The sequence below is a fragment of the Eptesicus fuscus genome, chromosome 20, assembly GCF_027574615.1.
Source record: "Eptesicus fuscus isolate TK198812 chromosome 20, DD_ASM_mEF_20220401, whole genome shotgun sequence".
Taxonomy (NCBI): domain Eukaryota; kingdom Metazoa; phylum Chordata; class Mammalia; order Chiroptera; family Vespertilionidae; genus Eptesicus; species Eptesicus fuscus.
The window spans coordinates 26,455,432-26,471,986 of record NC_072492.1 but is presented as its reverse complement, the minus strand read 5'-3'; the positions used below and the strand labels follow the sequence as shown (position 1 = coordinate 26,471,986).

The window sequence follows — 16,555 nt, the reverse complement described above, 5'->3', positions numbered from 1 at the left end:
AGTGACCCTGGGTGGCCCCGGAGATAAGCAGACACACGTGCTTTAGCCACATTAGTTGGCGGGAGTCGGAAACTACAGCCGATGGGCCAAATCCAGCGGCTGCTCTTTTGGTAAATAAGGTTTTACTTTAATGTAGCCACACAAACCAGGTACTTACTGTCCTGCACTGTGATGGCACAGTTGAGTAGTTGTGACAGACAGACATGGGGCCCTCAAAGGCTAAAATATTCACTATCTAGCCCAGTGGTTCTCAACCTTTCTAATGCCGCGACCCTTTAATACAGTTCCTCATGTTGTGGTGACTCCCAACCATAAAATTATTTTCGTTGCTACTTCATAACTGTAATTTTGCTACTGTTAATGAATCGTAATGTAAATATCTGTGTTTCCCGATGGTCTTAGGCGACCCTGCTAGTGTTCTCAACCTGTTCTCGAGACCCACAGGTTGAGAACCGCTGCTGTAGAGGCATGCAGCCCGTGGGCTGTGAGTTTGACATGCTTGATCTAGCTCTTTACAAGAAGTTTACTGGCCCCTAGCTTTAGGCCAACTGGGTGAAACTTTCAGTTACCAGGGGGTGTGCTCTGGAGGTGCAATTCCTGCAAGGCTACTGGGCTGTACACCCTACTAACAGAGAAGCCAGGACCCCCAGGGCCAGGACCTCCAGAGCTTTCCATAACCTGCAAAGGGCGGGGCCCTCGTCCTTCCGCTGACAGAGGGAAACAGGTGCTCACAGGATAACCACCGGTGGATCTGGGATCGGGTGTGTTCCAAAGTCCCGGGAGCCTCTATCTAAGTGACTCAGCAGGTCCCAACCAGGAGACGAGGGTATTCGCACGTCACTCGGAGGATCCAGCCCTTCACCCCAGTGATGCGCCCACACATTTACAATAGGTGCTGCAAGACCCACAGCAGAGGGCGAGGCTGAGTCCTCCTGGGGACTGTGGGTGGTGCTGGCCTTCACGTGACAGGCGGGCCATTGGCTCCCTGCTCTCAGGGCTTCACTTCCCTCATCCCGGACCCCTTCCTGACACTGGGTGACCACTGCGACCCGAACTCCTATGTTACCTCTCGCTCACCATGGTCCTCATCCCGTGCTTCTGAGACTTTAATGTGCGCACAGATCACTGAGTATGTCCAAACACAGATTTTAATTCAGTAGGTGGTGGCGGGGGGAGTAGGAGACCGTGTTTCTAACCAGCTTGCAAACTGCTTAGCAACTGTCATAAATCAGATCACCTTAAAGGAACAAGGAGCAGGACCATTTAAAAGCACCATATAGTAAACCGTGTAAAAGCAAAGCCTTGCCTCCACCAGTCAAACCAATCCCGATTTTTCAGTTCTGAGGTTTGCCTAGGTCGGCAGCAGGGTGCAGTGAGAGCACAGGGTCGGAGCCAGAAAGACACAGGTTCAAATCCCAGCTCTGCCACCGAGAACCGTGGGCTGTGGAAGTCCCTCCACCGCGCGGAGCTCGAGTCCCACCTAAAAGACGGGACAATGACCGCTACCTCAGCACGAAAGAAGACGCGTGTATACGGTATAAAGCTCCATCACAGTGCCCGGCGAATACCAATACCGTCAGCTGAGTCAGGTGTGGGAACAGGCACCCCAGGTGCCCGGGCACCTTTCGAACTGACCCCAAGTTCTCACCAGTGAGGCTGATGTTGCCTCCCGGACTCCATTTGAGGTAGGGACTGAGCCAGGCCTCTGGGGAAGCCCGGAGCAGGTCTGTGTGGGCCCCGCCTCCCTCCCTGCGGCTGCCTTGTGCTGGCTGGCCTGCTGCTCGCCAGGAGGCCCGGGAGGCTGCGCTCGCACTAATCAAGCTAGTGTCCCTGCTGCTCGGAGGCGGCTTCAATCAGGGCCGCAGCGGGAGGCCTTATTAGCTACTCCCGCGCCCGGGCTTGCAGAGTGGCCCGAGGTGTTCCTCTCCGAGGGTCACCATGTGGCTGTGCATGTGCACGTGTGTGTGTGTGTGTGTGTTTACTGAGAAGGGGCCATGTTTGTGCTTCACTCTGACCTGTGCCAAGACAGAGGAAGAGACCGAGTCAGGGACCATCATCACTTGGGGGTTGGCCCTGAGCTGGGGTGGTGGCCAGCTGCCCCCAGACTCCTCACTCACCTGTCTGGAGATCCATCGTGGCTGACAGGGATTGCTTATCCCCAAGCTTAGCCCTTCTCCCCAGAGGGGATTTGGGCCCGAGTGAGCCCATCTCCTTTGCCTTTTCTTAGGAAAACATGGAGCCGCGTGGGCAGCAACGTGGCTGACTGGGCAGCCAGTGGCCTTGGAAGGTGTAGACCCGCTAGGTGACCTTTCACGTCCCGTCAGCCTGGAGGCGGATAGCCTATTGGGTACAGATGTGAGCTCTGGGCTTAGCTCTTGGGGCTTGAAATCTGGAGCTGCCAATGACTGACGCTGTGGCCCGGGGCAAGTTGCTGAACTTCCCTCTCTGCCTCACCTTGCTCACCAGTAAAATGGGGAGGTAATTAGCACCTACACCAGAGTGGGTGTAATAAGCCAATGAGAAGAGGTGCAGAAAGCAAGCGCTCAGCAGGGCATGTAGTTTAGCATCAAAAATGTCAGCTATTCACGGGATCTGTGTGGGAGGGTGCCATGTGGGGTCTTCTTGGCCATCCCCGGCCACCACCCTGGTGGTGACCTCCTTCAGCCAGGGCCTCTGTGGGGCGGGAGGCAGAGCTCTGCGCCCCCAGCTTCCTGACAAGCACTCGCGCCTGCTGCTGGCTCTCCAGGATGGTGGAGAAGGGCCCTCGTTTTTTAAAATGCCCAGGAGACTCGCCAACCGGATTAGACAGGAAATGGCTCTGAAAATGAGGATGGGCCTCACGGTCACAGGGTCCCCCTCTAAGCTTATTCCTTCCGTGATTATTCATACAGGACCCCGAGGGCCAGGGCACGGGAGCTCTGCTTACCCGCAGGCCGGGATGGGGGCCTGCCTGTGCCTGACCAGCAGCGAGCCCTTCGTTTCTGTGAGCGGCAGAGACCAGGCTCCGGGCACGGTGGGATGGGTCGGCTGCTCCCGCTGAATCCACAGAGGGTCCCAGGGCCCCAGGACACGGTCTCTACGGCTTCCCAGCACAGCCCAGTTTACAGGACACGCCCCGGACAGTCTAACCGCCGGGGTTTCTGCTTGGCAGTCTCCGAGTCTTTCCATCTCTCATTTGAATTCTGTCCGTCGCACAGTTTAAATTCATTTCCTCTTCCTTAGGCCTCAGAAGTACAAACCGGTATCACAGAATCCACAGCGATTCAGGACTCAGCTCCTCTCCCAGTGCCCTTCAGAGGAGGGGCCCCGCAACCCCACGAGGGGTCATCACAGGCCCTTAGACTAGAGCTCAGGGAGGCGACCTCCCATCGCCCTCTCCAGCGGCTTAACTTCCTTAGAGCTCGAACGGGCGGGGCTGGGCGCCTGCAGGGACACCTTCAAAGCCAGTCTGTGACCCCAACCACTCCACCCCATGCCTTCCTCTCGTCTACTTCCACTTCTGCTTACTATCTTAAATAACAAGCAGCAGCCCAGATTCAAAAGGACAGAAACCCTAGCACCGTGGTCGGCAAACTGCGGCTCGCGAGCCGCATGCGGCTCTTTGGCCCCTTGAGTGTGGCTCTTCCACAAAATACCACGGCCTAGGGCGAGTCTATTTTGAAGAAGTGGCGTTAGAAGAAGTTTAAGTTTAAAAAAATGTGGCTCTCAAAAGAAATTTCAATCGTTGTACTGTTGATATTTGGCTCTGTTGACTAATGAGTTTGCCGACCACTGCCCTAGTGCTATAAACAGCTACCTGCACCTGTCATCGTCAGCCTCTACGTGGGTGGAAAGAAGTGACACCTGTCAAATGACTGGGGCAATGGCTACAAACCTCTCTGGCTTTACCCTGCTGGGGTTGAAACTCTACCTTCTGATCGCCCAGGGGTACCTTGCCTAGTGGTTAACTTGCTGGAGCTGAAACTCTACCTTCTGATCACCCGCTGCATCATCTGGGGGTTCACCCTCCCACCCGAAGCTCAAACAACTGTCTGTCTGGTTCATCCGAGAGCCAATAAGCTCAAGACCCACGTTCCTTCACTACCTGCGCAGCCCTGGGGCGTATCCCCTGGGCCGCGTTTCCCCCCTGGAACAGCAGGAAGCATAAAGCCCTTTCCCACGTGCCTCGGGTCCGTCTCAGAGCTGGCAGTGGTGAAAGGCCACACATGTGCATTGGAGGCAGCGCTCGGCGTGGTCCCTGGCCAGCTGACCTGGGCCTTCCTGATGAAGCGGTCAGTCCTGGCAGGTGGGAATGTGCCTGCCAGCGCTCTCGGCCGTGCCTGCCAGTCCCTGCGGAGTCCGCCACCCACACCTGGCTGGGGCAAACATGCGCCTGGGCCTGCAGGCAGGTTTCCTTTTAAGCCCTCGTCTCTCTAGTTTTAAGAATTGCAAGTAGGAACCTACGGAAAGAGAGGGACCGGTTGGAAGGCACTGGCTCCCGAGGGCAGGAAAGCCCAGGAGGGCACCTGTTAGCCCCACACATGTACCTCCCCTGTACCATTTTAACGCCTGAGCTGACACCTCTAATCTATAGCATGCAGAGAAACGGTGTTTTCATTTCAGATGCATATGATGGCTAGGAACAATACCAACAATATTATTTTAGTGCCCTGGGAAAAAATTAGCAAGTCAAATATTGAATCAGGCCTGTAGCACCACATGCTAAGCAGATTGCTTTGATCTTATCCACACTAAAAGCTCCATTATTGAATTTAAAGTCAGGGAACACATATCAGACCATATACAATGAGTATCTGAATGCATGTTTCCGAAGCAACGAATGTTCTGACTAAAGGAAAGAAAAAAATAAATTAGCCCTCCTTCTCTCGGGCTGGAGGCCCTGCTGGCCAACCAGAATGTTTTGGCTCCGAAGGACCTGCTGAGCTCCCACTGCTCTGCAACCAACAACCAAGGGCTTTCTCACCCACCTACTCAATCAGAAGACCGCAGCCAGCGTGCACATTCGGCACATGGTGCGGCGCCCTCTGGTGGCCATTTCTCTGGGCGGCCTACCTGGTTCCCCAAACTTCCAATGATTCAACCTTCCTCTCCTTCTTGAGGGGGCCCCCCAGGAAAAGGAGCTTCCGAGAGCAAAAGGGAGGGACAGAAGCAGCTGATCATGACGATGAAATCAGTTGATCGGAGGGAGAAAATGTTAATTATCCAGCAGGGCCCAAAGAGAGACATAATGGTGGTAACCAACATACCCAGGACAGTGGTCGGCAAACTCACTAGTCAACAGAGCCAAATATCAACAGTACAACGATTGAAATTTCTTTTGAGAGCCACAATTTTAAAACTTAAACTTCTTCTAACGCCACTTCTTCAAAATAGACTCGCCCAGGCCGTGGTATTTTGTGGAAGAGCCACACTCAAGGGGCCAAAGAGCCGCATGTGGCTCGCGAGCCGTGGTTTGCCGACCACTGACCTAGGATATCCTGCACTCCCCCACCCCAACCCCTCTAATTGCCAAGCTAAACAGCAAACACATACCCTAAGCCAGGGATCTGGTGAACTACAACCTGCCGACCACATCTGCCCTCTGCCAGCTTTTGCACAGCTGAGTTAAGGACAGTTTTTACATTTTTAAATGGTAAAAGCAAGTATTTGTGACACATGAGAATGACATGAGATTTCATCGTCAGTGTCCTGCTCGTTCATGGACGCCTTCGCGCTACAACAGCTGTGACAGCCCGTTGTGTGGCCTGCAAAGCTATGTGGCCCTGTACTCCTGCTGTTCACAGGGCTGAACCCCTGGAGTCCGGCTCCTTGCCCACCATGCCCACCCTGCAGCACGGTGACCCGGCTGAGGCAGTCTGCGTGACACGGTGTGTAGATGGGGGCGGGGGAGGGAGGCATCGCCTTTCAGCGCGACCCCTGTAAACTTACCATTTTATTATTGATTTCATGGAAATGAATCTCACAGACTTTCTCCACAACGTCTTCATTCTCAAAAGTGACAAAGCCAAACCCTAAAGGAAAAGGAGAAACAGAAACAAAGAGAGAGGGAGGGTGAGTTCAGTTCTGGCCGCCCACGCGTTTCTCTTTGCTGTCCTACAGTGTCCAGGAGTGTCCTCCTGGGCTGGGAGCCGGGGGTGCAGATCCCTGGGAGGGACCCCCGGAGGTTGAGGAAATGATTTCTAATTGGTACCCTCGTGACAGTGAGGAAAAGTTAATGATTTCACCCACATGCGGCGGGTGCTGTGTGGCTTCCATTTGTCCCCAAGCAAACAAGACATTTTCTTGTCTGTTATTTGCAAGGTGGTGGGCAGCCCGCGGCGGCGGGCTCACCGCGGGGCCAGGCTTGCCCTTTCTGCTGGAATGGCCAGCCCTCCGGTCGGCCTCCAGACGGAGACGGTTATTTGTCCTTTTCTTCCTGAATTACTTCCTCTAATACCTCATCAGGACATCCTGAGGCCTGGAAGAAACTATTAAAAGTTTCAGGCCTCTGTTCTGCGCAGGCATCCTTTTTCTACTGCCGCTTCAAACGCGCTACAGGTTTGGGGCAGTTTAAGACTGTTTGATGCCTGCTGTCAGCCTGTCGGCTATCCGCTGTATGTACTCGGCTGGAGACCGCCTTTGCTAGACCAGCCGTACTGGAGAATTTTGGCAGGCAACCTCCGCTCAGCATCCTGAGTTCCTCTCGCTACCCTCCTGCCCCTCGCTTTCTTCTCTTCCTGCCCCCGACAGGGTCTCCAGCATGCAGCCCCATCTGTGACCCCGCTGGCAGGCGCTGCTCTAACACATGGACCTGCTTGCAGGATGGCACCCCACCTCGATGAAACGCGGCTGCAATGTCAGTACCAACAGGCAGAGCAGACAGACCCTGATGGGGAGGCAGGAGGCCTGGGTTCCAGTTCTGACTCGGCGTTGGCTTCCAACCTACGTGTCACCTCTGAGCCTGGAGTCCTGCACCTGCGGATTTTGGTGGTGAGACTGGACACTGGGTCCCACAGCTTGAGTCACAACCCACGTCGGGATTTGCAGGGCTCTCTGCTACGGGCTGAATGTCTGTGTCCCCTTCCTGCAAGTTCTTAGGCTGAAATCCTAACCCGCGGTGCGAAGGTACTGAGGGCCTTTAGTAGACATTCAGGGCACCATGGGAGAGCCCTGGTGAACGGATGAGTGCCCGGAGAAAAGACATGAGAGAGCTGGCTTCCCCTCCCTCTGCTCTCTGCCGCGGGAGGAGACGCCAAGGAGATGGATGTTTGTAACCAGGAAGCAAGCCTTCACCAAAACTCAACCGTGCTGGCACCCCGATCATTGCCTGCCAGCCTCCAGAGCCGTGAGAAACACACTTCTGTGGTGCACAAGCCCCCCTGTCTGATGTACTTCGTAAAAGCAGCTCGAACACAGGAAGACACTCTCCTCTCCAGAGGTGTGAACCTGGCTGCACACGAGCCTGCGCGTGGAGGAGGCAGAGATCAACAAGACAATTTCCCCCCGAAAAGGCACAAGTCGGAGGTTCCCACTCATGGCGAGCACCTTCTCTATACAGACCTCCTCCTCCCTCACCACCCTCCCGTCTGGCCTGTGGGTTGGTCACTCCGGGTCTCCTTTTCCTCTAGCCTGGACCCAAACCCAGGCAACCTGTGACTCCCTACGCCAGCCAGGGCAGATCAGTTCTTGTCAATTAGGATGAGTGCAATGGGTTGAATAGTGTGCCCCCCCCCCCCCCCCCCGCCCCTCCAATATATCCATGTCCTAATGTCCTAACTCCCGGAACCTACAAACGTGATCTTATTTGGAAAAAGCGTTTTTGAAAATTTAATTAAGGGTCTTGCTTAACACATTAAGCGCCAAGCCTGTTTTGTCTTCCTTTCCGTTTAGCCTGCGATATCCGATTTCACCGATATGCTGGTGGCACCAGTGACTGAGCGGTCCGGACGGAAAGCATAGTGTCAGTCACTGGTGACTGACATGGCGCTTAACGTGTTAAGAATTAGGGTGGGTCCTAAATCCAATGGACAGGTGTTCTTTTAAGAGAAAGGAGAGCAGACTGGAGACGCAGAGCGGAGCAGAGATTGGAGTGATGCAGCCACAAGCCAAGGAATGCCTGAGCCACCAGAAGCTGGGGGAGGCAAAGGAGTTTTCCTCCAGAACCTTCGGGGGTAGTGTGGCCCGGCTAACACCTTGACTTCAGAGTCCCGGTCTCCAGAACTGTGAGAGAATACATTTTTATTGTTTTAAGCCACCGAGTTGGTGTTGATTTGTGGTGGCGGCCACTGGAAACCAAAGCAGCAAGGTGACAGGCTTCTGTCACCCCCATGCAGGCGGGTCACCCATGAGCTCCTCGCTCCAGGCCAATTACTCGATCTGGGTAGAAGGCAGGAGAATGTGGATGGATGGACCAAAAGCATCGTGCCATCAGGAAGGAGCATGAAGTCCGTGTAGGCCAAGGCATCCTTCCACGAGCTGGAGGACAGCCTGGTTGAAGGCCATCTGCTGCCGAGCACATGACCTTGACCCCGGGTAAGGCAAGTCGCCACAGGGGTCAGGAGCTGAGTTCACTGCCACGGAAGTGGCTTTTTTGCTGCGACCCATGTCTTCCTGGCCCGCTGTGCAAATAAATCGCTGCCCCAACTCCAGGCCCAACCCCATTCAGGACCCCCACTGCCCCAAGTTCCCTCTCTGTGCCAGCGCCTGGGGACAGGAAGAGGCGTGCGGAGCCAGGAGACAGGGATTAGAATGCAGACTGTGCACCGGGAAGGCGGGGGCAGGACTCGGGGCATCATTTCAAATTCTGACTCCGATATTCTTCCTCTGGTCCCTTCCCTAAGCCCACAGGCTCAAAATTCGAGGATCACAAAACTGACTTTCCTGATCAAAGGAGAGCGCCTCAGATGCACACCAATCCAGTGATGTCGGGGCTCACTGGCAGTATTTTAACGATCTCTATCATTTTAACATCCTGTCTGTTTGGCCCAAACAGAGAAAGCAAACTTGATTATGTCTAAATTACTTATTTATTTCATTTGGAGAAAGCACAGTAACAATTGTCAATAAATGTTGCTCCTTAACGTATGATCGTTTTTATCTCACGGGTGCCTTATCACTTACAATGAAACAGTTACCCAGTGATGAACAATCCCCCAAATAAATTAAACCGAGGCGTGAGGGACAAAACAATGAGGTCAGGAATTTGGGAGGGGTAGGGTGGTAGGTGGGGAAAAAAATCCCTTTTTGGCAACAATGTCTTATTTTTTGAAAATTTTCTATTGGGTGAAATATATATAACAAAATTCACTATTTTTTTTTCCATTTTAAGTGTGCAGTTTAGTATGCTATTGTGCAGCCATCACCACCACCCATTTCCAGAACTTTCCCACCAACCCACACCGAATCCGTCCCCGTTAAGCAATAACTCCCCATTCCTCCTCCCTTGGTCCCCGGGAAGCTCTGCTCTGCTGCCTGTTTCTATGGATTTGACTATTCTGGGCTCCTCAGGTAAGTGGGATCCACAGTATGTGTCTTCCTGCCGCTGGTCTGTTTCACTCAGCGTCATGCTCTCAAGGCATCGTGGTCTTCTGGGGGAGCCTTCCTGACAAGGGGCAGGGAGGACTCGTTATTTCCCTCCCATTTCCCCACAAGAGAGCCCCACAGAGGCTCAGAAATGGGGCTTGGGAAAGCCCGTGAGACTGGGGCGGAGCAGCCAGGTAAGAGAAATGCATAATTATTCTCACTCAAAAGCGGCCAACAATAAGCCACGTGCCCCCGGAGCCTCCCTTCACCTCTCTGGGCCTCTAAAAGGAGCAGGAGGAACCGGGCGGAGGGAGCAGGGGACAGGTGGTCCTGCTCTCACACTCCACCCAGACCCTCTGGGGGTCCCCGTGGACATCCCCACTCCTGCCAAGCGGTACCCCAACTGCTCAGGGTACCAGCTGATAGCGAGCATTTAAAAACGAAATTCTACATCATTGTCCTGAATGAAGCGAACAGTAAGCTCTATTTAAGAGATAAGCATTTAACAGTCCAATCCTTTTCTCTCTTTTATTCAAATGAACAACGCTGAATATGCATCTGAATAATACAAAGCTACAAACACACACACACACAGGCACGCAGAAGAGAACAGACATCTGAAAACAAGATACCTCAAAATTAAAATGACCTGCTCCAAATGCAGTCGCTGAGGAACACCCGGCAGTTAATTTACAAAAAAATTCTTTTTTAGGTCAGGGAGGGAGAGATGGGAACGGCTTCCTCCTAGCCTCAAAAATAATTTTCTTCTCTTATCAGATAGGTCAATGAACACTAATAGGCATTGAGCAGTGCCTAATGCATCCTCAGTGAAAATCAATGCAAGGCATGAGTTAACACACTTGGTTAATGGGGGGGCGGGGGGGGGGAAGTGAGGGGGAAAAACACACACCCAGCTTGTTGAGCTGATTCTGACTTTACCCATTAGGAATGTAAGGAATGTGGGTGCTGGCACATTTATAACTCATGCAACCTCCTTCTCCCGCTGGTAACTCAGTGTGGAGGGGCGTGGCAGCACCCGTGGGCTGCTTCCAGGGTAAACACGGGAGACGTCGGTTTGGGTGTGGGGAGTGCTTTCTGTTTCACCGTGTTTCCCAGGCATCAATCCTCCTCCCTGGTCCCCAAGGTAACCAACCCTGTGAGAGGCGGGGCGGCCTCTGCCCTCATCCTTTTGCTTAACTGCTCAGCACCGTTAAATGACCTGCCCACAGTGACACGTGGCCACTAAGCCAGAGCGGGACGTCAGAGTCTTTCTTGGCTCAGTAAGAGGGATTTGGTGGCCCTATGGCTCAGAGCGGCCATGAGGCATGCGGGTCTGGGGGCTTCGTCAGAGTCGACCCTCAGGGTGCGTCTGTTAGTCGGCATTTCACCTCGGGCTCCCGCCATCCCCAACTCCGAGCATTCCGGAGCCACCTCTCTGGGCCACGTGGGGTTTGGCCCATTGGTTTCCGCTGCCTGAAGGGTCTTCCTGGAACCCTGGGTGGGGAAGGTCTCAGACCCTCCCCCTCCCTGCAGGCCCCTTCGACCGGAAGGACAGAGATGAGCATGTGGGACGGGTGGCTTCACATGCCCTGGATTTGCCCTAAAAATAGAGCTCGGAAGAGTGATTGGTTCCGAGAACAAAACAAGCTGGCTCTCCAAAACGGACGGCGTGTTTCCGATGGCGGCCGGCCGCTTTGGGAGACTCAGGGCACGCTCCCTGCACTTAGTGAAGTGCGCTGTGAGCTGCCAGTCGAGTTTCCTGAGCATCTTCAGACGTTAGACCCTGCGTGAGCGATGGGGCCACAGTCCCCCCGCTATGGCTGCCTCCAGGCCCAAACGGTAACGTGGACCTTGGTAGGTAAGAATCCCATTTCCCACCAAGCCAAGCACGGGTGCCTCCAGTTATTATTTCTAATGCCTGGTATCCCCAGGGCAGTTAGTTATTATCAGGCCGCATACTAATAACCACTCTGAAAAGAGAAAGCGTATCTGCATGTACTGAGCAGCTGTTCTTTTTAAAAAAATATTTTTATTGATTTCAGAGAGGAATGGAGAGGGAGAGAGAGATAGAAACATCAATGATGAGAGAGAATCATTGATGAGCTGCCTCCTGCATGCCCCACAATGGGGATCGAGCCCGCAACCAATGCATGTGCCCTTGGCCAGAATCGAACCTGGGACCCTTCCGTCCACAGGCCGACACTCTGTCCTCTGAGCCAAACTGGCTAGAGCTGAGCAGCTGTTCCTTAACTCAGTCTTCGTCCCCCCTGTGCAGCAGGAATGACTGGCCCACTTCACAGATTGAAGAACTGAGTCTGGGGGGGTCGGGGGGAGCCTATGCTCTTTTCACCACTGTCCACCGTCTTCACATGACAGTATCTTCCGGACTCTAAACTCGCCTCACACCTGGCTCTAGACCCTGCCCCGTCACGTCCTTATGAGAAGCTCTACACAGTGGGGGACAGCTCCCCGCCCCCCCCCCCGCCCCCCATTGACCCAGCAGAAGGAGAAAGTGCGGAGAAGACTCGCTCGTCTATTCCAGTTGAGGGCTGTGTCCCTGCGCCCGAGGGCCCTGAGTCCCTGGATAGAAAGGCAGCTGGGGGGACACTGAGGTTTCTCAGCACACAGCAGAAACGACTTTTATAAAGAAAACCGCAGAGGGCACCTCCTAAGCCAGCCTCGCCTGGGACGGGCACAGGGCGAGTGCCTGCAACGGGGCTGGCAGCAAGTGTGATGCTAGAGGCTTCTTGCAGCAAACGGGCTCTGTAATGAGTAGCTGCGCTGCAGCGGGGACGTCCTCGGCTTACGAAGAACAAAGACGGGGCGGGCAGGCTGACCCGTGCGCACACAGGACTCAGCTCAGGGGCTGGTCAGAGAAAACACGGGGCCAGGAGGCCATCCGAGGCAGACGCTAGCTGCCACGCTCGCCGGCGCCAGCGGACAAGCCTGGGATGGAGTCCAGGGGTCTGCAGAGGTGACCCCCTCTCTCCTCCCCGTACCTTTCTTCCTCCCTGACTCTGAGCCAACAAGTGGCCTCTTTCTGGGCCCCTTTCTGGCCTGGCCTTTCTCCCTCCATGTCCCCTGCAGGGTGGCCCTGCAGCCCCTGTGCTGTGGCATCATTCATGCACCTGCTTCCTCGTTTACACCAGTAGTTTGGCAGCTGGTTGCTGTAAACTATAATAAAATGCCTTTCCAAAAAATGAAGGAATGTGACCAGACATGCCAGACATCATGATATTAAAGCCGTGTCAATTAATTTCTCCCCCTGCTTGATAAACGAGCCCCATTCCATCTCTTAATAATGAGGAGAGAAACAAGAAAAGTTGACACTTAGTTTAATTTATTTTCTCAACTTGCCTGGTCATATTTCTTTCTGCCTTGCAGAGCTGGCTGGGGCTGTGGGAATTACAAGTGGCTGGCGCAGGCAAGGCACAGATCGGTGCGAATCGACGTGGGTCTCCTTTATTCCCACACACCACTTAATCAGGAGGGGAGAGGGACTTGCAGAGCCAGCCTGCACCTGCGCCTCTCCAGCCACCCTTGGGGGCCGGGGAGAGTGGGGGCCGGGGGAGGGGAGCAATCTCAGGTGCATGGGGAATCAGATAACAGAAATGACACTATCAGATTTCCAATCTACTGCTCAAGACTGAATTCCCTAAATTAATATTAAGCTACGTTGGCGGCATTTGCCAGAGGGGAGCCAATTTCTCACTGGAAAGGTGCCTCTCTTTCCTTTTTAGCCCAAGGATGCTCTAGCTGCCACCACCCGACCTTGAAGTGTGAGCACCAACCTTCTAAAAGGCAGAGGCCAGCCGTGAATCAGCGAACGCGTCATGAAGGCTTTAGTTACCAGGGATTTTTTTTACGTGGCCACCACAACCTCAGGACCATTTCTGGAGGTTAGACCACAAACCCGGCTGGGGTGGAAGTGGAGTGTGCTCCTAAGCCAGTGTCTCTCAGTGAGGCCCCTCCCGGGCCTCGGTTTAAAATACAGATCCCTGAACTCTACCTGCCTCTATCGTGGGCTCCAGGACGTGACCCAGCCATCTGCACTTTCACCAGCTCTCTAGTGATTCTGATGCCACCCAAGTCTGACTCTGCTCTCTGCTTCCCAATTCAGGGCAAGCAGAGTAGAAGTGATCTGGTTAAAACAACAACAACAACAAAAACACACCAAAAACAACAACAAACAAAAAACCAAGAACATTCTACCTGGAGGGGGGAACTAAGGCTGCTTTAAGAAGCCTCTGATATCCCTTCTTGGAAAGCCAGACCTCTCAGCCCCACAGGCCACCCTCACCCACAGCAGGGAGACTTCGGGGAGCAAAGAGGATGCTTCTCTATGGCAGGCTTAGGGAAGGGTCAGAAACCAGTTCACACTAAAGTGTAAATGACTGATTTTGCTTCTGCTCCCAGAGGTATTAGTGGTTTACCTGTAACAAATCCTTATGCAAAAGCAATTCAGTTTTATTTTAGAATTCCAAACAGTTATTCAGGAGGTGGGAGACTTTTTTTTTTTTTACACTGATGGGAGGCACCTCCTGGTCTGTGGAATTAGATGAGTATATAGAGAGCTCTACGACAGGGTGGGGGTTCTGAAAAAGCCACCCAGGAAGGAAGAGAAGGAGGATAGAAAGGAAAAGAGAGAGAGAGAGAGAGAGGAAGGGAGGGAAAGAGATTCACTGAGGGGTGTGCTGTGGAGGGGGAGACAGAAAGACCTCCAACCATCCCCAACTATTTTTCTAAGAGAGAAATCTGCCATGAATACTGATCGTGCGATTTGAAGGCGCCGGTGGCTGCAGGGAAAAGGCTGTCTCATCCCAGGGCCTTGTTAACTGAGGGGGAAAAAGCACCTGTGATCCGGGCCAGACAACCCCAACCTCATTTCATTCTGAGGACGCTCCGTAGCAGCGATTCTGTGAATGACACTTGTCAGGGCAGCAGATTAGTTCACAAACCTATTTTTTGTGCATGGTGTTCCATCTTGGTCGGGAAAATAGTCAGTTCTTGGCGAGAGAGACACATATTACTGCTGTTAAGTGCCAATATAAACTCTGGGACGCGGTGGTAAATTCACCAAATTAAATCGCTAGACAACTGGCTCGGATCAGGACCCCGGCAGAAGGTGCCAGGGCTGCGGCGCTCGCCCAGCGGGGCGGCAGAGGCTGAGGTTGTGCACGCAGGGGACGCTGCCTCCGCCTCGGCTCTGCAAACCTGAGCCTGGGCGGCTCCGGCCGGCTCCACCGGCAGGAGCGTGTCCTTTAGAGCTTCTAAGTCCCGGGGCTTTCTGAGCTCAGGGGAGACAGGGCACCAGCTGGGAGCTGGACTCTGCCGAGGTGGGCATTTGGGTTGGTAACCCCAGGCTCTCCCCCAGAGAGTGGGTTTCAAATCTGTCACCTTTTCGGACACTCAGCCTCCAGCCCCACCCAGTGAGCATCCTGAAGGTAAGAGCAGCTTTCCATGTACCTTGGTGGCCCCTGCTGAGGTGAGCTTTGGAAAGCAGGCTTGGATGTGAGCCAGCAACGACTGGCTATGTGACTCTGAGCAAGTTACAGGACCACTCTGACCTCAGTATCCTCCTCTGTGGGGCAGAAGTAAAGCCGACCTCACGGACAGGAGGGTCGCTTGAAAACGCTCACGTGGGGTTAGCTACCTTCTGCCACCCATTAATGAGACTCTTTATGGCATCTTCTCTACTCCAACCTCCAGGTCCATTCACGCTTACCTCTGCCCTCTGCCTTGAGCCTTACTTATGAAAACGGATTTGATGTCAAAGTGATGCCACGGTACTTTACCAACTATGACGGGGGACAAGATTCAGGTGAATTCCCAGGCAGGGTTGTCACTTAAAGAGACCAGACTGTGCTTCCTTTTGGGTAAAAACAAAGATCATGTGCTGGTCCGTGAGCCCCAGGCCCCGCGCGGGCTGGGCAGGTGTGGCCACCCTGGCCTCATCTAACCACTGAGGCACCGCGGCGGCTCCGGCGTTTGCCCCGGGGCTGGGAACCTGCAGTCGGGCTGCTGAGGGGGAAGCCACAGGCCCCTGTTCTTTGAGGGGGTTCCCTGGTACCCTCTGAAGAGGGAACATGAAGGGGAGAGGGAAACCGAGGGGGGAAGGTGAAGAGGCTCACCCCCGTATGGAGAGGGGACCCCTCAGAGCAACCACAGCCTCACCAGCAGTCATCTCCAGACGCCCACCTGCCTTCCCTCTAACGAGTTCTCGCAACGGTTGCTGGCCTCAGATAAGGTTCCAAAACTCCATCAAAAAACCACCACTTGGAAGCAGGCTTTCAGCACTGCCACAAATTATATGACTTTTATGATGAGGTATGGTTTCAGAATAGTCCCAACTGACAGGGCCCTGGCTGGACGCCCGCCGTGCCGGCCCCCCTTCCACGCTCCCTGCGGGCGGGGGGTGGGGGGGTGGGTCTGTTCTGCGGCATCGGGGGGCAGGAGGGCATCTGACTCCAGTGACTCCAGCCCGCCCCGCCCGTGTCAAGCCCACCCGGAGTCGGGGGAGGGGGGCTGCCCATCAAGGTGCCGCTGCAGGAGACACACGCTTATTCACCATGGGAGGGTGGCCTGTTTTATTTTATTTTATTTTATTTTATTTTCTGGGCTGTTAAAGGAGCCGTGCTTAACATCTGGAGGCCAGATCTCTCCGAGCAGCTGAAACCAGCAGCCCAGGCAGCCTGGTGGGGGCGGCAGCTCTGCTGAGAGCTAGCTCCTCGGCTCCCAGATAACGTCCGGGGTGGGGAGGGAGGAAGAGGGTGCAGAAGCAGGGGCTGGGGGCAACACGGCCCACAGACTGGCCACTCAGGGTGTGTCACCGAGCAGTAGCGACGGCACTGCCGGTGTACTTACTGGAAATGCAGAGTCTCGGGCCTGGCCCGGGACCTCCTGAGCCTGAATCGCACGTCTAACACCTTCCCCAGGTGATTTTTATCAAATTAAAATGCAAGAACCAATGAGGACACATTTTTAAAATACCCATGCCTACACTCCACCCTCAGAATTGAGTGAGGTCTGAGGCGGCACCCCAGCACCTGTCTGT

At 54.2% G+C, this 16,555-nt stretch overlaps 1 protein-coding gene across 5 annotated transcripts in view; it reads right to left on the bottom strand.

Annotated features, from left to right (window-relative positions):
• Positions 1 to 16,555, bottom strand: part of MSI2 (musashi RNA binding protein 2) — a 367,561-nt gene that overhangs the window by 61,060 nt on the left and 289,946 nt on the right. For all 5 annotated transcript variants that reach the window (XR_008554705.1, XM_028154770.2, XM_008147737.3 and 2 more), the window contains one exon: positions 5,929 to 6,011. Coding sequence is in view for 4 of the 5 variants with exons in the window: in XM_028154770.2 (XP_028010571.1) it covers positions 5,929 to 6,011 (83 nt within the window). In the remaining variant the exon portion in view is untranslated. The remainder of the gene's footprint in view (positions 1 to 5,928; positions 6,012 to 16,555) is intronic.